This window comes from Castanea sativa, chromosome 6 (assembly GCF_040712315.1).
Source record: "Castanea sativa cultivar Marrone di Chiusa Pesio chromosome 6, ASM4071231v1".
Lineage (NCBI taxonomy): Eukaryota > Viridiplantae > Streptophyta > Magnoliopsida > Fagales > Fagaceae > Castanea > Castanea sativa.
In genome coordinates this window covers 16,093,790-16,117,429 of record NC_134018.1, presented here as the reverse complement: position 1 = coordinate 16,117,429, position 23,640 = coordinate 16,093,790, and the positions used below count along the sequence as shown (strand labels likewise).

The 23,640-nt window shown below is 33.0% G+C and overlaps 3 protein-coding genes across 3 annotated transcripts; all 3 read right to left on the bottom strand.

Moving 5' to 3' along the window:
* Positions 1-3,019: 3,019 nt before the first annotated feature.
* On the bottom strand, positions 3,020-3,549 carry LOC142638214 (uncharacterized). The gene has a single exon (XM_075812231.1). It carries the CDS (start codon positions 3,352-3,354, stop codon positions 3,085-3,087), a length of 270 nt encoding a protein of 89 aa, XP_075668346.1. The 5' UTR covers positions 3,355-3,549; the 3' UTR covers positions 3,020-3,084.
* Positions 3,550-9,545: 5,996 nt separating this feature from the next.
* Positions 9,546-10,171, bottom strand: LOC142638213 (uncharacterized). The gene has a single exon (XM_075812230.1). It carries the CDS (start codon positions 9,879-9,881, stop codon positions 9,612-9,614), a length of 270 nt encoding a protein of 89 aa, XP_075668345.1. The 5' UTR covers positions 9,882-10,171; the 3' UTR covers positions 9,546-9,611.
* A 4,429-nt stretch (positions 10,172-14,600) lies between these two features.
* LOC142638212 (uncharacterized) lies at positions 14,601-15,205 on the bottom strand. Its single transcript, XM_075812229.1, has one exon. The coding sequence runs from the start codon at positions 14,934-14,936 to the stop codon at positions 14,667-14,669; it is 270 nt and encodes an 89-aa protein (XP_075668344.1). The 5' UTR covers positions 14,937-15,205; the 3' UTR covers positions 14,601-14,666.
* Positions 15,206-23,640: the final 8,435 nt, after the last annotated feature.

Sequence of the window (23,640 nt, the reverse complement as noted above, 5' to 3'; positions counted from 1 at the left end):
GCTTATTCTTAACTCAACTCTGAATTCTCAAAAGGGACATGAATCTTATTAGAGTTGATAATATTTATTCACCAGTTACTAGGTTTTACATGCAAGGATTCACAAATTATGAAAAAACTAGTGTTGAAAATGAAACTTCACCATGCAGTTGGACAATTGCACTTCAAAAACATTTGTTAAGTACTTTTATTCATGCCATTGCCAATGGCTGTTATGAAGTTGAAAATCAATAAATTATTAATATATTTTCAAAGTGGTTGTACTAGTACTTACTCTTCCAATTTTTATTACAAACTAGTCGGAAACCCGTGCGATTTAAAGGAAAACTTTGCCTAAAAGTATGTTGGTCTCAAACTTTGCATAAAAAGTATAATTAAATTATATTGGTCTCAAACTAAAACAATAAATTCTATAGGAAGACTTTAAAAAAAAAATTGGTGTGCATCTAACTAAAAGTTTCTATAGTCCTCTTTAGTTACTATTGTGGGGTACCAAAAATATTTTTGCGTCTTAGATTTTATGCCAAATATTTGTGGCTAGAATCCTATAAATTTTTTAGATTTTCCAAAAGGACAAATGCTATTAAAATCAATTACCATAGTATCTCAATTGTGTGTCAATATCTGAACTTATGATCATCTTTATGCTTATGATGGAGCTACCACTTTCATGCATTTGTGTAAGGAAAAAAAAAAAAAAAAACCTGCAATTCGAAGGCACACAAACAATTTGATCCAACTTTTTGTGAATTTCTTAATCAGTTGTAGGAGCTTATCAAAAGTCGTTAACAAATTGATTTTTATACATAGTACTATAGAATCAATGACAACTCAAAATTTAATATGAATATAGTTGAATGAAATATGACTATTGGTGCCTGTGCCATATCACATAGCATTTGACTTTTTTTTTAATATGAAAAATTCTTAGGTATTCTCAAAGTACAGTAAAATGGTGTTCACTCCTCTCACTTTCATGATGGACCCCATCATGAATTTAATCAGTGGACCATATCATAAATGTTAGAGAAATGAGCACTATTCACCGTGCTCCGGGAGTACCTAAGAATTAATCTTGTAAGTCTGTAACACAGCAAGAGAAGCACTCATTATCTTAGTAGACAATCCTTCTAATGTGTAGCCCATTGGTAAGATTGAATATTATCTTCATTTTGGGGAATCCTAATTTAGCACTCAAAATGAGAGAGGGAGAGAGAGAGAGGTTTTGGAAGAGGAAGTGAAAATAGAGTGGTGGGACTATTGATGTTAGATTGTACACTTCTTTTTATTTTTATTTTTTAGAGTGATTGTATATCTTCCCTGGCCATTCATCTCCATTTGTTTACATAGAATGGCTAAATTAAGACTTGAAAAATGAGTAGGAACACTGTTTTGGTTAGATAGGATCAGTGGATATGAACTACAAACCGTTGTTTGTAAAGAAGTTGAAAAATGTATGTAGTTTGAAGGGAAGCTCTTACGAAGGAAGAGAGCTTCTACGCATGGGGGAGGAGAAAGAGAGTTTGTAAGTGGGTTAGGGTTTAGGCTTTCATCTACACATGGGAAATGATCATGCTTAGGTCATAATATGTAAAAGAATAAGTGGGTTTGGGCTTTACATAAGGTTTGGTTTAATTTTCAACAACAGCTCATCTTTTAGATAATAGTAAAAAGAAATTAACGTGATTTTTTGAGTAATAGTAAAAACAACTTAATGAGAAAAGGTTAAAAAAGCTAAATGCAATATTAGGACTCTACAGAACTCATGCACTCTCACATGAGATCTCCGCTTTTATATATATGGAACGAACATTTCACTAATGAATATTATCAAAACTAAATTTTTCATTAAAATGGAAGACGATATTTTCCAGAATTGGTTGATTTTTACATCAAATGGGAAGCTGTTGTAAAATTTAGTACAAAGTTAATCATAGGGTCTGTTTGAAATCCACTTATTTTGCTGAAACTGAAAATTTTTTACTAAAAATACTAGAGATAAAGGTAAAAGTTAGCTGAAATAGTACAATGGGACCCATTAATAGTACCAAAAACACAGTGAGACCCATGAATAGTAGTAAAAATAAACTGAATAGTAAAATAAATTGGCAAAATTAATTTTTGCCAAACAAATTAATTTCTTTTAATATATCATAAATGATCAAGAAGAAATGTCTTAAGAAACAATTTTTCATGTTTATATTTTGTTAATAGTAAATAGATAATTTAGTTTTGAATTCCAATATATTTCTTACTTGAATGATCAAAATAAAAATTTGTTCTTGTTTTGACATTCTCAAAGACAAATCTCTGGTTCCATCCTAAAATGGCCCCCCCACTTTGTTTAAATGATTTTTTTTCCTCAAGTAGAAAAAATTAAAAATTTTATGTTCTTGCCTTTCGGCCCCAAAATTTTATGAGCTCCTTTCTTTCAATACGGAAAATGTGTTGAATATACTAAATTCTACTAATATTCAATAGGTTGTAACCCTGAAGAAAGCAAATGCAATGCCCTTGTATTTATATCTAACCCTCCCAAGCAACAAAACAAATGCTCCAACCTTACTGTTGAAGGACAAGGTGGCAATTTTCTTAAAAATGCTTATCCACTTCTTGTCATTGTAGAACTCATCCAATTATCCAAAATCTATCCAAAAAAAAAAACCTTTACATTTTCTGATTGCAAATTATTTTCTCCGGTAGAAAGGGAAATTGCACCTCAAAGAAAGATTTTAATCACGTTACAGATACTATAAAATGGGTAAATAAAAATCATTTGAATATATCTCAGTTCTGCTTTATCCTGTTCAAATTCGACCAAATTCAATTCATTCTATAACCCGAACATACCTATAAAAACGAAGATAAAATACAAGGAGGAACATGTCAAAAATATACAAATATTAGCAATTCTCGGCAAAAATGACTATAAAAGCTGAATACTACAAAAGCTCCGACTGGTGTACAAAATTGACCATTAGTAAAATGAAATTAGTAGGGATAAGGATAACAGACAAAAATTTGGGATGAAGCAATTTATATTCATTCAAAACTTGGCCATATATTTACAAGAAGTGTAGGGGGATCAGTTAGGACCCCAACAACTCAAATACATGACTTTTCTCAAAGACTCCTCACTCTGCTTTAGCTTCTCGTTGTTCACTTTACTAGATATAGCCGAGGAAGACTGAGCTGAGAGTTTCTTGGCTTGATAGTATGATCTGATATTGTTCTTCGCATGCTGGTGAAGTGACCTTAGAGGATAGTTCCATCTGCAAACACCTTGGTCTTTCAAGGCCTCAACTGCACCAATACTTGCTGCCACCATCCAAGAAGCTTTACTTGTTGCACCCATACTTTTTTCTTGCTCTAAATTGGAACTGAAACAAATGGAAATTTGGAAGTTCGGAAGATGAAAAATGGATTTTGGGTTTTGAATTTTGATGGTGCTCAATGTAAGGAAAGGGATCTTATATAACGTGTGAAGATAGTGGCAGGTGAGAAGATATTGGATGCAAAACTATAGGCAGTTTTGCCAGCAGATTGGGAGAATACACTGGTATTTGGCCTACAAAACCATTTGCTTATAGCTCATACGGTCCCTCAGAAGAGACAAAATAATAATGGAGCCAATTCGGACACTAGTGGGTATGACTAATGGATAAAGAAATGACAGGTGGGGTTGCTATTATTCGTATTATTATGAAGCAGACTTAAAGGCTTGGATTCAGATCCTCTAGAGTTCTTAGGGTTCTCTACCAGTAGAGTTCATTAAATCCTAACCACTCTTTAATGATTTAATGGTCTAGATTCTGCCATGTCAGTATTTCATTAATAATATTCTTGAAATAATAAAATAATGTTGTAAACAAAACAATTAAGATGATTGTTAATGAAATGCTGACATGGCAAAATCTAGACCATTAAATCATTAAAGAGTGGTTAGGATTTAATGAACTCTATTTGGTAGAGTACCCTAGGAACTCTAGAGGATCTGAATCAGACTTAAAGGGGCCTGCTTTCAAGTTTTAACTTTTAACCCACCGATTCCATGAAGTTCGATCTAATCAAATCCAACCGAGGCTCGGGTTATTTTTTCAAGGGTCGAGTTGAATTGTTAGTAAATGTTTGGTTAAAATGTAAAATTGACTTTCTAAGTTTTATCAAAATTCATTTTAGTCTTTTAATTTTATCATTTGTGAATTTAAGTTTTTCACTAACTTCCGTTAATGCCCTACCGTTAAGTGCATTTTTTCTTTTAATTTTTTAATTATTAAAAAAAAGCAAAAAACTAATTTAATTATAAAACAAAATAAAGAAATCCTAGAAACACAACAAATCCAGCACACGAATAACAAAAAAATTCTTTACATTGTTTACAACCAAAAATGGCATCAAAATACAAAATTTCAATACACAAATTCAGAACAAAGCACAACAAACTCGAACAAAAGGATCCAACGTCAATTATCAATATCACATACAATTTACAAATTCGCTATTTATTCAAAGAATCAATTTTTCTGGGTTTTTCAATTTCCGAGTTCATATGGTTTTTACAAACAAAATAAAAAATAAAAACAGATTTCACTAAAAACTGGACTTGGAAACTCAAATCAAATCAGAGAGAGAGAATCCAAGGAGACCCAGATTAGATTGGAGAGAAAAAATCTAGAGACCTAGATCAGATCAAAGAGAGAGCTCACCGAGTTGATCACCAAATCCAAAAGACTCTAAAACCAACCAAACACAATAGCCCAGCGGTGGGTTGAAACTCCGATGAGGATTTGATGAGAAAACAAGGAAAGAAGGAGATTGGCCTAGCCGAACTGAGCTAAAAGAAAGATGACTACCACCAAGCAATGATTGTCAAACAGTGACCGGTGAGAAGCGGCAAGCGACTGAGCTTGGTGGTCAGTCATGAACAAAGCTTGGAAATGAGCTCCTTGGGTCCAGCCTAGAGAGAGAGTGTGAGAGATTCAAATTATAGAAAGAGAAGAGAGAGGAGAAAGAAAACCGAGAGAGAGAGAGAGAGAGATTGAAGTTCTATTTTTAAAACTTTTGTTTCTTCAAAATATAATTTTTATGGATTTTTTAAATTGAGAAATTAACCATTTTTTTTTTAATGAAACTAACAATGCAGTTGACGAAATCAAACAGAATGACTTAATTGAACATATTTGAAACTTATAGGACTGAATTGACCGAATGTAAAATTAAAGGAATTAAATGAATTTTGGTAAAATTTAGAGGGTCGGATTTACATTTTAGCCTAAATCATTTAAAGCTCAAGTTTAGGTTGGCGAGATTTATAACACAAGTAATGGACCCAATCCATTCTATTAATATTTTAAAAATTATATGCTTTTTAAACATGTTCATTAAATTTATTCGCTTCTATTTTATTATGCATATGAAAATTGTCACAACTAAAAATGACACAACTTAACACAATCACTACGAGGGCATTTGATTTGTTGTAATGTGCCTTTAATGTGACGTACATTATGATAATATGACATTAAAAAATTTTGTTTATTTTATTTTTTCTAACATTACCATAATTTAAAATTACAAAATATATCACACCATTTTAATCTTATCACATTCCTAAACAATGTAATATTGCATTCTTATATTGAGATTACATTAATGTAAAATTACAATAACGTAATATTACGGCATAATGTAATATACGGTGAACCAAACGCCCCCTACATATTATGTAAGGTTGGCGATTTACAAACTCAAAGAGTTCAGATTAGGTTGAAAAGTACCTTAAACCCAATCCCCCATATGATTAATGCACACCCATAATGTAGGGGGGGATATCTTATGAGACCACCCTTTGATTAAGGCCATTTTTATTTTTTTTGAAGTAATAAAGGGAGGTCTTGGAATGTATAGATGCATTGCTTGTAAAAAAATAAAAAAAATTTGATTCGATCACTGTAATTGAAAATCTATCCTGATTAAAATAATTTTCAACTTTTCACTAAAAAAAAATGAGTGAAAAGAATAACCGTAATAACCGAGTATAAACTATAAAATATAGAAGTAAATTTTAATTTTGTGATAGTAAAAGGTTGTATCAAATCATCTCTATTCCTTGGGTCCATTTGTGTTAACTATTTGTAGAGGAACATTTTTTTTATATTTTTTTAAAATACACGACATTAAATTTTGCATTTTGGAAAAGTGATTTTTAAAATTACATATAAGTGTTTGTCCAAACTCATGAAAAAGGTGGTATTTTTGTCAAATGAGTATTTGGAGAATGCTTGTCTAAAACTATTGTTTCTGGTGCAAATTACTTAAAAGGACTAAACTACAACACCAATATTTGGTCATGACCTAAGACTAAGTGTCTAATTTTTAAAAAAATTAAAATTAAAATTGAAAAGGTTACACATGGAGAGTGAAGACACCACACCTCGTGAAGTAAGTATTTGACAATTATTTTATTGTCAAAACATATTTTCTTTTGAACCAAACACGGCCTAAGAGAAAGAAAATTCGGTGTTTTACTTGGTTGGATGGTGGAGATTGGAGAAAAAATAAAGGTGTGGTTAAAGGTGTGGTTAAAGGTGTCAATTAGCACAAGTGCATGACGACAATGACGTAACATAAACATAAGGAGAAGTAGAGGTGAAATAGAGGGAAAGGTACAACAAGAACGCTAAAGGTGTGTTTGGTAGAGTAGATTTTAGGGAGGATCGGAAAAAAAATGATAAGGAGGAAAAACTTTCTGAAGGGTGTTTGGTTAGGAAGGAGAGAGGAAAAAGAAATGGTGGAACCTGGATTTTTTCTCTCCGGGCCGACCAGAAAGTGTTTTTTTTTTTTTTTTGTGCTCATTCTTCTTTTTTTCTTTTTTTCCTTTTGCTTTCCTAGACATCGCCTGTAAGTTGCCTCTTCCTTCTTCTTTCTTTTCCCTTTTTTCTTTTGATTTCCTGGGGCATTGGCATGATAGAGCTTTGTTTTTGTTTTTGTTTTTTGTTTTTTTTTTAACTTTTTTTTTCTAGACATCATTTTTATTTTTTAATAAATTTTGATGATTCTTTTTTGTCACTTTTTTTGTTTTAATTGGCCATCTTTTTTTAACATAGATATACAGTAAATTTATACAAACTCAATTTTTCTATCACTTCACTTTTTCACTCCCAACGAAACAAAAAGAAAGGAAATTAAAAAAATTTTCTATCCTCTCACGTTTCCATCCTCCCGCCATTTTCTATCCACCTACTTTTCTACCCCTCCAATCAAACAGACCCTAATAGTAAAACAATGTGTGTGTGAGAGTGTTTTATGAGAAACATCTAAATTGTGAAAAATAATTGCGGTTTTAGCTCCGTTGGTGCTACTGCCATTTGAAATTGTAAAGTTCAGAACATGCGAATCAAATAATTGCCTTTCTGCATTTTCTTTTGAAAAATCACGCAGAGCCAAATGGATCGGATCCTATATCTCTAAGCTATTATAAATTTATAACATCCTTTTATCTCTAAACTCTTATGAAAGTTTAATGTTGAAGCTAAAATATGTGGCCTAATATAATGCTAAAAGAGTGAATAATATTGTGGAAAGGGGACTCATTTATAGAACCTAGCTAACCTAATAATTTTTCCTCCAAAAAAAAAAAAGTTTACCTAATAATAGTATAATAACAATACTGGTACAACAATGTAGTGTGATAGAAATTTGGATTGAAAATTCATAATTTCCCCCTCCGAATTGGAAATTAGTCCCTCAAAAACCAAAAAAATTGAAGTGTGCACCTAACCCATAAATAAGATCCATCGCTCTCTTCCAAAAAAAAAAGGAAAAAATATATACTTTAACTAATAGAACTATATGTGTGTACGTGTGTGTCTATATATATAAACTTTGCTTTGAAAAATGAATAACTTATGCATCAAAACTATGATTTCGTATGATATTTGGTTATTTACTTATTTAGGATCAAAAATTAAAAGTTAAGAATTTTGAGATATGGGTGTTGATGCGCTATCTAACTCCACCCAAAGGATTGTTTCACACTTATTTTTCTCCAATGAGTAAAATGACTTTATAATTGTGTATTATTATTTATTAAATTTTTTTATGCTGCACTAAATTCTCAATTACAATATTTAAATCTTCAGTTTAGTAAACATAGACTTATTCTTAACTTTGAATTCTCAAGAGGTACATGAATCTTATTAGAATTGATAATGTTTATTTACCGGTTAATAAGTTTTATTTGCAAGAATTCACAAATTATGAAAGAAAAAAAAACTATTGTTTTTTTTTTTGAGAAGGAAAAAAAAAACTATTGTTGAAAATGAAACTTCACCATTATAAGCATATGTAGTTGGACATTTGCACTTCAAAAAAATTTGTTAAATACTTTTTATATCATGCTAATCGCTACTCGGGAATCGAACATCAATAAATTATTAATATATTTTCAAAGCGGTTATATTAGTACTTATCCCTCCAATATCTATTACAAATATGGAACGAACATTTTCACTCATAAATATCATTTAAACTAACTTTTTCAATAATATTTTAACGACTCGTTGATTTTGTACATCAAAAGAGATTAAGAGAAGTTGAAATTTTAATACAAAGTTAATCAAATATGATTTTGAGAATTTAAAAGAACTTCCAATTCCAATTTATTATATAAATGATTGAGTTGAAATGTAATAAGAAACAATTATTCATGTTTTTATTTTGTGAATACTAAATAGATACTAAATTTATATTTCATAGATTAATTTTTGTTTTTGAATCTTAATTATTTCTTAATTGAATTATCAAAATTTGTTGTTCTTGTTTTGACCTTTTCAAAGGCACAATTCTGCTTCCATCCATAGGATGGCCCACCAAAAAAAAAAATTTAGTAATTTTTTTCCTTAAGTAATACAAAAATTAAAATTTTATATTCACGCCTTTGCCCCAAAATTTTATGAGCTCCTTTCTTTCAAAACGGAAAATGTGTTGAATTTTCTGAAGTCTACTAATATTCAATAGGTGCTAACCTTCAAGAAAGCAAATGCATTTCCCTTGACCTTACTTTTTTTTTTTTGCTAAACAATACCCAGGCCTTGACCTTTACTGATGACGGACAAGGTGGCTATTTTCATAAAATAATTATCTGCTCTTGCCATTGTAAAACTCATCCAAAACTCTACAGAAACACCCTCCCCCTCCTTTACATTTTTTGACTGCAATGTATTTTCACCGGCAGAAATCAAAGAAAGATTCTAATCACGTTTCTTGAAACACATACTTTAAAATGGCAAAATAAAAATCATTTGATTCTCTCTCAGCTCAGCTTTATCCAGTTCAAATCCGACCAAATTCAATTCATTCAATAACCCAAATATACCCATAAAAAAAGAAGATAAAAAACAAAGAGGAACATGTCACAAATATACAAATATTAGCAATTCTTGGCCAAAATAACTATAAAAGTTGAATACTAAAAAGCTCCGACTGCTGTCCTAAATCGACCATCAGTAAAATGAAATTGGTAGGGATAAGGATAACTGACAAAAATTTGGGATGAAACAATTTATATTCATTCAAAACTTGGCCTTATATTTACAAGAAGTGTGTAGGGGATCAGTTAGGACCCCAACAACTCAAATACATGACTTTTCGCAGAGACTCCTCACTCTGCTTTAGCTTCTCGTTGTTCACTTTACTAGATATAGCCGACGAAGACTGAGCTGAGAGTTTCTTGGCTTGATAGTATGATCTGATATTGTTCTTCGCATGCTGGTGAAGTGACCTTAGAGGATAGTTCCATCTGCAAACACCTTGGTCTTTCAAGGCCTCAACTGCACCAATACTTGCTGCCACCATCCAAGAAGCTTTACTTGTTGCACTCATACTGCTTTCTTGCTCTAAATTGGATCTGAAATAAATGGGAATTTGGAAGTTTGGAGGCTTTAAAATAGATTTTGGATTTCGAATTTTGATGCTGCCCAATGTAAGGAACTGGATCTTATATAATGTGTGAAGATAGTGGCAGGTGAAAAGATTTTGGGAGCAAAACTATAGGCAGTTTTGCAAGCAGTTTGGGAGAAAACCCTGGTATTTGGACTCCAAAACCATTTGCTTAGCTCATACGGTCACTCAGAACAGACAAAATAATAGAGAAGGAACCAACTAAGACAAGTGGGCATGACTAATGGATAAAGAAATGATAGGTGGGGTTGCTATTATCTGTTTTATTATGAAGCAGACTTCAAGGGGCTTGCTTTCAAGTTTTACTTTTAACCTTTAACCCACCAATTCGATCTAATCGAGTCCAACCTACACTCGGGTTAATTTTTCATGGGTTGAGTTAAATTGGTAGTAAAATGGCAGTTTTGATTTACTTTGGTATTTTGAAATTAGTAGCTGAATGAAAACCACCCTTCTGTTTTATTAGGCCAAAGAAAATTGTCACAATTAAAAATCACACAACCTAACCCGATCACTACATGTTGTGTAGGGTTGGGGATTTACAAACTCAAAGAGTTTGTATTAGGTTGAAAAGTACCATAAATCCAATGCTCATATGATCAATGCACACCATAATGCAGGAAAGGATATATTATGAGACCACCCTTTGATTAAGGCCATTGTAATTGAAAATTTTTATAAAAAATGTTCAACATTTTGCTAGGAAACAAATTAGTGAAACCTAGTATAAACTATAAAATCTAGAGGTCAATTTTAATGTTGTGATAGTAAAAGGTTGTGTCTAATATCTCTATTCCTTGGGTCTATTTGAGTTAACTATTTGTAAAAGCACATCTTTTATAATAATAATAATGATGATGACGACAACGACGACGATGACGACGATAAAGCAATGTTACATTTTGCATTTTTGGATATGAGATTTTTAATATTACATATAATTGTTTGTTTAAACTTTAAACTCATGAAAATGTGGTATTTTTGTCAAATGAGTATTTGGAGAATGCTTGTCTAAAACCATCCTTTCAAGTGCAAATTACCAAAAAGGACTTACAACACCAATATTTGGTCCTAACCAATCTAGGACTAAGGATTGATTTTCTATCATTTGTCTCAAAAAAAGACTAAGTATTGATTTTAAATAATTAAAATAAAAAAGGTTATACAGGGAGGGTGAAGACACCACACCTCCTTGTGAAGTATTTGAAAATGTTGACTACACAATTAAGAGGGAAAAAAAAAATTGTTTGGTACTTGTTTTTCTCCCATGAGTAAGATGATTTTATAATTTTGTATTATTATTGATTATATTTTTTTATGCCTTAGTAAATTCTCAATTACAAAATTTAGATCATCTATTTTGTAAACATATTAGTGAAATTGCTTAATCTTAACTCAACTTTGAATTCTCTTAAGGCACATGAATCTTATTAAAGTTGATAATATTTATTTACCAGTTAACAACTTTTATTAGCAAGAATTCACAAATTATGAACAAAACTAGTGTTGAAAATGAAACTTCACCATGTAATTGGACATTTTCACTTCAAAAAAATTTGTCAAATGCTTTTTATTCATGCCATTGCCAATGGCTGTTATGAAATCAAAAATCAATAATTATTAATATATTTTCAAAGTGGTTGTACTAGTTCTTACTCTTCCAATTTCTATTACAAATATGGAACAAACATTTCACTAATAAATATTATTAAAACTAAATTTTTCAATAAAATGGAAGATGATATTTTCAAGAACTGATTGATTTTGTACATCAAATAAGAAGCTGTTGCAAAATTTAGTACAAAGTTAATCATATATGATTTTGAAAATTTAAAAAACTTTCCAATTCCAATTCCAATTTAACATATCAGAAATAATGATCAATAAGAAATGTCTTAAGAAAAAATTATTTATGTTTTTATTTTTTTTATATTTCATTAATACTTAATAGATAATTTAGTTTTGAATTTTAATATATTTCTTACTAATCAAAAAAAAAATTGTACTTGTTTTGACATTCTCAAAGACAAATTTCTAGTTCCATCCTAAAAGCCCCCCCCCCCCCCAACTTTTTTTAAACGATTTTTTTCCTTAATTAGAAAAAATTAAAAATTTTATATTCTGGCCTTTGGCCCCCAAAATTTTATGAGCTCCTTTATTTCAAAAAGGAAAATGTGATTGAATTTTCTAAATTATACTAATATTCAATAGGTTCTAACCCTCAAGAAAGCAAATGCAAGACCCTTGTATTAATATCTAGCCGTCCCAAGCAACAAATTATGGCCCCATCCTTATGGTTGACGGACAAGGTAGCAATTTTCATAAAATGCTTATCCGCTTCTTGTCATTGTAGTACTCATCCAAAACTCTACCGAAACTAGACATGGTAAAATAGGTTAGAATTTCTTGACCCGACCCGTGACCTGAATCATTTTTTTAAAAAAGATTGAAAAATAATAATAAAATTAAGACAATATTGGTTTAATTGTGAGTTTTAAGGAAACAATTGAGACTTTTATATATGCATACAAATGAATTGAAGGATGAATGGTTGAGACATTCAATAATGAGTAAAGATTTTTAGATATTAAATAATAAAGTACATGCCAATATAATCTCGTTACAGTAGAGTTAAAAACATATATTTAAAATTATAGACATATATGAGAAACATTCATAAGTATAAAAAGAGTGAAGCCAAATTATCAATAAAATTAGCATAAATTATGAATGCTTAGGCCTATTTTTTTAACAATTCAGGTCCAAAACAATTATGATATTTCCAAGAGTATGTATTGCTTAATAATGATATGGTATTCATAAAAGAGAACATGTATGAATAAGTAAACAAACATTAATGTATATTCTCAAATTGAAAGAGAGTGCTAAGCACAATTGATAATAAATTATAAAATTAGATTTCAAGATTATAAATTTCATATGTATTTTTATTCTTTGTCAAATTAGTTATCCAACAAGGCATTTGTAATTTTTGTTTTATGTTTTGGAATGTTGATATTGTGCAGACATGAAATTTGTGTATTTGTTTTACTTATCCTTTATGCTATTTTATTTTGGTTAGTAATGTTGAAATTGATATAATTTTAAAATTATTGAACAAATATTAATTTGTTTAGTTGAGCTTACTCTTGATATGAGTGAGAAATTCAAAGTAATGCATTTTTACATCAAGTAATTTGCTACATGACTTTCCAAACAGCAGATACATATTGTTTTCTTTAAAAAAAAATTCATGTGAAAAATACGGGTCAACCCAATTGACCTAACCCATTTTCTAACCCGCTTAAAATGACCCATTTTGACCTGCAACTAAGGGTCATCAAATAGCCAATGGCCCACGGCCAAACCCAGAAACTCGACGGCCCACCAAGCTAATGGATAGTCCAACTAGTTATTATTAAGGCCCATGGGTAGCCCACTATCCCAGTGGATCAGGCAATGAGCTAGTTTTTATGCTCATGGGCACCCGGTGGGCTAGCCTAGTAGCCCAACCCGTTGTCTAGTCCAATAACTCAAAATTCATAACAAAAATATATAGGAGGTGTATGAAGGATTGATCTTAAAATATTATAGAGGAATTTCTTGAGAGAACTCTCCCGACTACTAAGATACTTAAAGTAATTGTGCTAAACTTAGTTTACTAAATATATATTTTTCTAGTAGTTAAGCAAATTTAAATTAACCATTTGACTTTTTTTTTATTAATACAAAAATAAAAATAAAAAACCTATTTAAAGCCTTAATAAAAAAAAATGAAATAGGTTTCCATCAACAAAACAAAAAACTAAATAAATTTGACGGTTAAAAAAATTGTAATTAAGTATTAATATTTTAATTATTTACTTTAAAAAAATAGATTGATTATACTCTTATAAAAAATTAATTCTTTCTTTACAATAATAATAAAATAATATGCTAACACAAGCCCACAGGTAGCCTATTATGCTCAACCCAATAGCCCAGCCCGCTAAAGACATAATGGGCATTGCCCATAGACAACGTCATGAGCTGGGTTTTTTTTTTTTTCAGTCCAACCCAACCCAGCCTGTTACCTAGTTAATAGTCCATTATGTTCAGCCCATTGTGCCCATGGGCCAAGTAAAAATGGGTCGAGCTGGCCCAACCCGACCCATTAATGATCCTTACATGCAACCCGTTTATCCACAACCCAACCCGACCCACCCATTTGCCTTGTCTAACTGAAACCCCCTTACATTTTCTGACTGCAATTTATTTTCTTCGGTAGAAAGGGAAATTGCACTTCAAAGAAAGATTTTAATCACGTTTCTTGAAACAGATACTATAAAATGGGTAAATGAAAATCATTTGAATATTTCTCAGTTCTGCTTTATCCTGTTCAAATTCGACCAAATATAACATCATCAAAAAAATAAATAAATAAAAAATAAAAAAATCGATCAAATTCAATTCATTCTAAAACCCAAACATGCCTATAAAAACGAAGATAAAAAACAAAGAGGAACATGTCACGAATAAAAAAATATTAGCAATTATAGCTAAAAATGACTATAAAAGTTGAATACTGAAAAGCTCCGACTGCTGTCTTAAATCGACCATTAGTAAAATGAAATGGGTAGGGATGAGGATAACAGACAAAAATTTGGGATGAAGCAATTTATATTCATTCAAAACTTGGCCACATATTTACAAGAAGTGTAGGGGGGATCAGTTTGGACCCCAACAACTCAAATACATGACTTTTCTCAAAGACTCTTCACTCTGCTTTAGCTTCTCGTTGTTCACTTTACTAGATATAGCCGAGGAAGACTGAGCTGAGAGTTTCTTGGCTAGATAGTATGATCTGATATTGTTCTTCGCATGCTGGTGAAGTGACCTTAGAGGATAGTTCCATCTGCAAACACCTTGGTCTTTCAAAGCCTCAACTGCACCAATACTTGCTGCCACCATCCAAGAAGCTTTACTTGTTGCACTCATACTTCTTTATTGCTCTAAATTGGAACTGAAACAAATGGAAATTTGGAAGTTCGGATGATGAAAAATAGATTTTGGGTTTTATATTTTGAATTTTGATGGTGCTCAATGTAAGGAAAGGGATCTTATATAATGGGTGAAGCTAGTGGCAGGTGAGAAGATTTTGGGTGCAAAACTATAGGTAGTTTTGCCAGCAGTTTGGGAGAAAACCCTGGTATTTGGAATCCAAAACCATTTGCTTTGCTCATAGGCCGTGCCTTTGAATTTGGGGTTTTGGACACTAGAAAGAGACAGAAGCACTGATAAAGAAATCAATTAAAGAGACATGAGGGTATGACTAATGGATGAAGAAAAGGTTGGTGGGGTTGCTAGTCCTTTGTTTTATTCTGACTAATGGATAAAGAAAAGGTTGGTGGGGTTGCTAGTCCTTTGTTTTATTCTGAAGTTATGGATGAATCGATGGATTAGGATCCGGTAATATCTTCACCCAAATCCTTTACAAATTTTTTACACTTTTCACATTTTTAAATTTTACTTTTTACTTTTCTTAATTTTTTTCTTTAAATTTTTTAATCAATGGCTGAGATTGAAAGTTACTTTTTGCAACTTTCAATCTCAACCATTCATAAGAATTGCATCATGTACAATACCCTAGGTATTGCACCTGATCTCAATCCGTATATGAGCTGCTTCATCTAGCCCTGTTTTTCCTTTTGTCTTTGTCATCAAGTAATAAAAGGAGGTCTAGGTAGACATGGCAAAATAGGCAGGCCAGGTCGGTCGGGCCAATTGGGTTCGAGTCTAAAAGTGGGTCATTTAAAATGGATTAAGAATAAGTCGGGTCGTTCAGGTTGCTCCAGACAATAGTTTGGCTTTCCAAAAAATAAAACTCAAAATTATAAAATGATATATTTGTAAAAATAGAGAGTTAGAAAATACTTTTAGGAATAGTTCAATTTTTGAGGTGAACATATTATCTTCAATGAATTTTAGAAAATAAATTATGAATAGTGTGATACAAAATAATCATACATTCTTATGCATCGCATGTGTTTGTGACTAATAATAATAATAATATAACAATATAGTGTGATGAAGAAATCTGGATTAAAAATTCATACTCCCCCGTCTAATTGGAAATTAATCCCTCAAAGCTGGAAAATTCAAAGTGTCCACCTAATCCATATTTGTGATCTATCGTTCTCTCCCACAAGGGAAAAAAAGCTATTTTTCCTAATAGAACTGTGTGTGTGTGTGTGTAAACTTTGCTAAAAAAATGAATAAATTTTGCATTAAAACTATGATTTTGTATGACATTTGGCTGTTTGCTTATTTAGGGCCAAAAATTAAAACTTTAGAATTTTGAGATAGGGGTGATGACGTGTTAATTAGCTCCACCCAAAGGATTGTTTGGTACTTGTTTTTCTCCCATGAGTAAGATGACTTTATAATTGTGTATTATTATTTATTAGATTTTTATATACTATAGTAAATTTTTAATTACGAGATTTAAATCATCAGTTTAATAAACATATAATGAAATTGCTTATTCTTAACTTTGAGAAGGAACTGCATATTCTTAACTTTGTATTCTCGAGAGTCACATGATTTCTATTAGAATTGATAATATTTGTTTGCTTGTTGAAATTTATACATGAAAAAATTAAAAAATTATGAAGAAAAAAAAAAGCTAGTATTGAAAATTTGAAAATGAAACTTCACCATTATGATCATATGTAGTTGGACATCTGCACTTCAAAAAATAATTGTTAAATGCTTTTTAAATCATGCCAATGGCTACTCGGGAATCAAAAATCAACAAACTATTAATATATTTTCAAAGTGGTTGCACTAGCACTTATTCTTCCAAATTCTATTACAAATATGGAATGTCACTCATAAATATTATCAAAAATAACTTTTTCAATAAAATCGAAAACAATATTTTAACAAACTTGTTGATTTTGTACATCAAAAGAAAAGTTGCAAAGTATTAAGAAACAACTATTCATGTTTTTATTTGATTTATATTTTATTAATACTAAATAGATACTGTAGGGACATTGAAATTATTCCCCGAAGTACACTTATCGGGATTTACTATAAAGATCCACACAATTTAAATACAAGTAAATAACAGGGAATAAACACTCTACAGTGGGAAAAACAAGTAGTAGGTCTCTTTCACCATTAACATGCTACGTTTACTATTACAAATTCTCAAGTGCATTCTCATGGTGTCATACTTAGTGTTTCTCTCTTTCTCTTTCTTGTTTTTCTTGCACAGATTTCTCTTTTTCTTTTTCTTTTTTGGATCCCTTGCCTTTTGCCTCTCTCCACCTTTTATAGCTTCAATCATTGTTCTTATCATTACAGCTGTTCTATTCTCATCTAGAGTTTCAAGGATATTTCTTCCTTAATTACTTTATCGATTTCTTCACCTTCTTATCCTGGAATTATAACTGCCCAGGGGTTACGTGTACTGTTCAAGCTGTCTTATGTGCAATTAATGCTGCAGAGGCCAGGTAAAAACTCCCCTCATATATGCGGAGGTAAAGATCTTCTTTCTTCTTGCACCTTCCAGGAGTTTCTAATGGTTATTAATGTCTTCCACAGGTCACGCATTGATTATCCGCGTTTCATGCCTCAGATAAGCTAATACTTTCCCTTTTCTGCGAGAACAGGCTGACCATGGTACTCAACCTCGTCCTCAACATCTAGGACGATCCAACTTTCAACTCTCTTACGGAATATCACCCTTTGAGCTTTCCCCTCATCACACTAGTCAAGCCCAACTACTTTCCTGTGGCCCAGTAACTTCTTGGGCTTAAGGCCTGAATAAAGACTATTCCACTCCCCACAATAGCCCCCCACGATCTCCTGGTCATCATTAATGATGTTAGGATCGTGGTTCAATAAAATCGTGGCAATCATTAACTGGCATTTATGAACAATGGCAGTGTCAAGCAATAAATGCCACGGACACGCCCGAGCTTCCCGCCCCACGATCTTTAGCGCGTGTCTTTAATGAATAGTTAGATGGGCCTTTTGAAAAATGGAAAAAAGGGTGGGAAAGGATGGGTCTCTTTTGTTCCTTCCTCTCCCCCATTTTTCCTATATAAAGGAGACCTTAGCCCCTTTTTTTGGTTCTTCTTTTATTTTCTCTTCAAAACTCCAAAGATTTTCTCTGTACTTCTTTTTTAGACGACCTTCAGGCAACCACCAACGACCTTCTCTTTTTCTGACTTTCCTCCATATCGTAAGTTCGTCCTTCCCTTCACTCTTTAGATTTAGTTTCTGTCATTCCCTTCCTCTTAATTCTTGCTTTGCCTGTTATGGGGAAGTTTAAACCTATGGCAGATACTCTTGAAAGACTAGTTGAGTTTAGGAGGAAGTATAACTTCCCTGAGGATGTAGAGGTGAGCTATTTCCCGAAATCCGAGACAATACTCTCTAAAGGTGAAGGCAGAGTGGTGATCCCACTTGTTGCCGTGGTAAAGGGGGGAGTTAGGATTCCTATAAGTGACCTTTTCACCAATTTTTTACGTCATTTTAAGGTCTGTCCCGATCAACGTACTCCCAATGTTTTTAGGATAGTTAGCAGTGTAGACACTTTTAACAAGAAGCTTAGGTTAAAACTTACCAAGCACGAAATCAACTACATTTATAGTTTTCAAGACAATAAAACCTCTGGGTTTTACTTTAAAATCTGTCACGGGGAAGTGAGACTCATTTTTGGTCTTTCGGATTCCGACAAGGAAACAGAAGGAGACTACTTAATCGTCTCGGGGAATTGGTACCCTTGCAGGTTCCATTGCCCTATGAGCGCAGGTAAAGCAAGTGGGTAGACTCTGCAGGATTTCATTTTTCTATTAACTTATTATCTCTAATTTGTTATATTTCCATGATATTTTTAACATTCTATGTGACTAACATTTTCCTAATTTTTCTCAAAGGATCACGCATTCAAGAAGAAGAGGCAGCTGATCAACTCCACGGATTTGAATAGATTGCTAAGATCTCTAATCTACCATCACACTGATGATCAGCTTCGTTCAACTTACTTGATTCATGGATATTCCCTTGTATACCTAAGCTTTCAAGCGACAGGAAAGGCTATCACTATAAGGTACCCTTTACTCCTTTACATAGACGTTCGTTACAAGGAGCACATCCTTTCTCCTTCCAAATGTGCGCACCAAAAATAATGGCGATACAGAAGTAATTCTCCTCCTCCTTTCACTCCCGAGGATTTAGGAGTCACTGTTGCTATTCCCACCCCAGATAATCGTCCCCAGTGTAGAAGAAAGAAGAAAACGGGTAACACTGATACCCACAGCCCTTCTCCACCCCGAGAAGTGCCAAACATTCCACCAACCATACCTTTAGAAGATTCCCCTACTAAGATGTCACTTCAAAGAGGTAAGATTACCCTTACCCAAATTTTGGGTACGCCCGCTAGGCCCCAACGGGATCCATTGCCTCACGAGCCCAGGTAAAGCAAGTGGGTAGACTCTGTAGGATTTCATTTTTCTATTAACTTATTATCTCTAATTTGTTATATTTCCATGATATTTTTAACATTCTATGTGACTAACATTTTCCTAATTTTTCTCAAAGGATCACGCATTCAAGAAGAAGAGGCAGCTGATCAACTCCACGGATTTGAATAGATTGCTAAGATCTCTAATCTACCATCACACTGATGATCAGCTTCATGCAACTTACTTGATTCATGGATATTCCCTCGTATACCCAAGCTTTCAAGTGACGGGAAAGGCTATCACTATAAGGTACCCTTTACTCCTTTACATAGACGTTCGCTGCAAGGAGTACATCCTTTCTCCTTCCAAACGTGCGCACCAAGAAGAATGGCGATACAGAAGTAATTCTCCTCCTTCTTTCACTCCCGAGGATTTAGGAGTCACTGTTGCTATTCCCACCCTGACTAATCGTCCCCAGTGTAGAAGAAAGAAGAAAACGGGTAACACTGATACCCACAGCCCTTCTCCACCCCGAGAAGTGCCAAACATTCCAACAACCATACCTTTAGAAGATTCCCCTACTAAGATGCCACTTCAAAAAGGTAAGATTACCCTTACCTAAATTTTGGGTACGCCCGCTAGGTCCCAAGGTCAAACACCTCATCGGGCTACAATTACTTCAACACCTCCTCCAACTCCTCCAGTTGTTGCAGTAACTACTGCCCCAGCTTGTGAAACTAGGGCTGGGTGTAAATGTTTAAGGGGTTTGAGCTCCGAGCAACCCTTAACCATCCCTGATTCCAAAAATTCCCCTCCGGACCTAGGTGACTCCCACGTTGACACCACGGGCACCCCAACCTACACAAAGGCGTTTATGGTGGACTAGGAAGTTCTTCCTGCCATGGACAGAGTAAGGCCCTAAAGTGATGGCTGTGTTGGAAAAGTGATGGAATGCATGGGGAAAGCTCTCCTTCTTCCTGAGGATATGAAACATTAGACAAAGTGGGATGTTGAATCCTTGCTGCTCAATATGAAGAGGGAAGCTATCATGGTAACAAGCAATCCTTATCTCATTTTCTTCTCTCTCTCTTTTTTAGTATAATCTTAGTTTTGCATAACTCTTGGTAGGGATAACAATGTTTCATGGTAAGCCAAGGCCAAGATTAAAGAGCTGAACACCAACAATGAAGATCTTCTGAAGAAGATCTCAGATGTAATGAATAAAGTCTCTGAATCTGAAAAGCTTAGAGCTGAGGCCAAGGAGAATACCTAGGCCATTACCGAGAGGAAGGAAGCTTTGGAGAAGAAGCTACAAGAAGTGAAGAAAGCTTTCGCAGAGAAAGATACTGAGTTAAAAGGCTATGTAGCAGTTGATGATTTCAAAATTCAAGAGTATTACAACCAAAGCCAATACGATTGCATACCTCCGTGAAGCTTGAAGTACAACAAAACCTGCAGGTTTACTTCTCCAAGGGATGGTTTGCAGCTCTTGATAAGATGCAAGATGCATCCTCCTCTTCTCTGCAGCAAGAAAGTAGCAACCCAATTCCCTAAGAGCTTGTCATCATTCCTAAGACCGAGATTCAAGCAATCATCAACGACGAATCTACTGTCCGTGAAGTTGAGGGAGCTGATCCTGTCGTGGGGTCAGAAGGAGAGGTGACCAACTCGGCAGCCATGTCTACCACTGAGGAACCGCCCCGCATTTAAGCCCTTTTTTTTTTTTTACTGTTATCTTCATTATCTTTTTCTTTTAGGTGGTTTTCATTTTTTGAACACTTTCCTAGTTTGCCCGATTTCTGGGGGACATAACTTTGTATCTGTTTTTGTCAAGTACCCTAGACTTTTATTTACAAAATATGTTTCCAAGTTTTTTCATTTACTTATGCCTCCTATTCATGCTTTCTTAACTACTTTAGATGTTTAACAATTTTTCTTACATAACTTATCCCGTAGAAGTTGCACCGTTTGTTTTTCGGGATTTAATTTAAGAATTAAACCATTATATCTTTAAACCATTAAAGATAAGTAAAAATTCAATTCGTTTCTTACCGAGGTGTTGGTGTAGGTCTTTCATTACAGAATTTATCTTCCATATTTCCTCATACTATAGCTTTACTTTTCAATAGAGCTCCTTTGAAATTTTAATCTTGTTCTCTGCCGAGAAGTCCCGAAATAAGACTAAAGTAGGAAGCTCAGTTTTTGCCGAAGTAAAAATAGGGTCTAATACAATGGATGTTATCTTTGCGAAGTTTTAATTTTGTTTCCTAATAGTGACCCTAGAGTCAGACTAAGAAAAGAAACTCAGTTTAATACTTACCCAAAGCAAAGTCATAGTCTAGTACCTCGGGGTTTATTTTCCTTTGTCGTTTTGGCATTCCCATCTAAGCCTTCATAGGGCTTTCTACTGTTTCCAAAACTAAAACACAACTGAAGACCAAACAATACATATCTCTTAAATAATAATCAAAAGTAATACTTCTTTAAATTAAATACATTCCATGGCCTTGCCACAGGCTTTTCATCCAGATCCTCCAACCGATAAGCATTGATTCCAGCAATAGATGTTACCTTGTAAGCCCTTCCCAGGTTGGACCAAGTTTTTCTTGATGGAAATATGCATGTACGCAGCGGAAAATTAACGAATCTACTTCATTCGCAATTGATAACATGTACTATGTAAGTTTCAGAATATAAGAACAAGAAAGTGTACCTTGGTGTGGTGAATTTCAAAAATTCTGAGATCAGAAGTACTCGGGAACACTTTCAATCTTTAGTCTAATTACACTAACGCCCAAGAAGTGTGGTCTCTCGAACAATTATATATGTATGTTCAAGAGAGAATGAAAGAGTGTCCGATGCTCACATACATACCATTTGATGTCCTTGTTCAAAAATTCTATATGTTTCTCTCCTAATAACTTATTATCTAATTGGGCTAATCTTTTGGGCCTTTCCAATTGGGTCTTTCCAATCGGGCTTTAGTATGTGACTTGGAGTGAGACCAAAACGGAACAAATAAGACACTAGCTCCAATAGGCCTTGGTCTTTTCTGTCAACTTTTGACAAGTCCAAAGTTACCATTATATTTAATACCACTATATAAATATAATTGCACTCTAGGCCTTATTAATAAATTATATCCCAAGACTTTATTGTACATGCAAACCCTTCATAAAATATTCGTAGTAATACGAAGTCATTAATATAGACTGCCACTTTGTAAATTACTACATCTTAATCCTTAAGTACCTGGTTTAATCTTTTATGTTATTCATCATATATTTATGAAATCAAATTTCATAAATATATACTTTAGTAACTATTTACTAAAGTAGTTAGGCCTAACATTCTGAATAACAAACACTTTAAACTTATCTCAAGGAAATATTTTGTATTTCCGTTTAGAGACTATGAATTCCATATTGAGAATATATGTTTCATCAACACTAAATGTAGCTACCTAACATATTGAAGTTTTGACCGTTACTTTAGATCTAACTCTTAATATATCAAAGCAACCTACACTTCATAATCAGGTCCATTATTCTCTCAGGATTAAGAGTTCATGTAAATAAAAGTCGTGAGATTTATTATTCATTTGAAAGTCGTTAGGAGAATAAAAAATCTCACAGCTGTCCAGTTAAATATTTCTTAACTCTTAAAACATAACAACATACCAACTAGAAGTTTCCACTTCCATGATCAAGACAAATCATCTTAGTTGAAATGTTATAGTCTTTGCAGATGAAATGCCCAATTTCATCACCGACTACGAACTAAAATTCCGAGTTTACAAAGAACTTGTGATTTATATTTTCTGTGACTGTTCACATAAATCACATACTATGCATCTTATGGACTATATGATAATGTCTGAATATTCATGTTACCATTATTTTAGATAATAATAAAACAAATTTATCAATTACAATATTAAGTCATACATAATGTCATACTTAATATCATACATAACATCATACAATAGGATTTAAGGGCACTGACCCTAACATTCCCATAGCAAGATCTTGGGTATTCCCCACAACCTTCCCCAATACCAAATCTCTCAAAATAAACTCTCTACTTTTGACACCTTTATTATATCCTCAACTATTCTTCTGCTAATAGTTTGCCAACCTTACCGAAGTGTTGTCACAGTTTTCTTCTATCAAGTCCAAATGCTTACAGAGCAGCTGGTCGTTCTTTTTTACTTGAAACTCCTC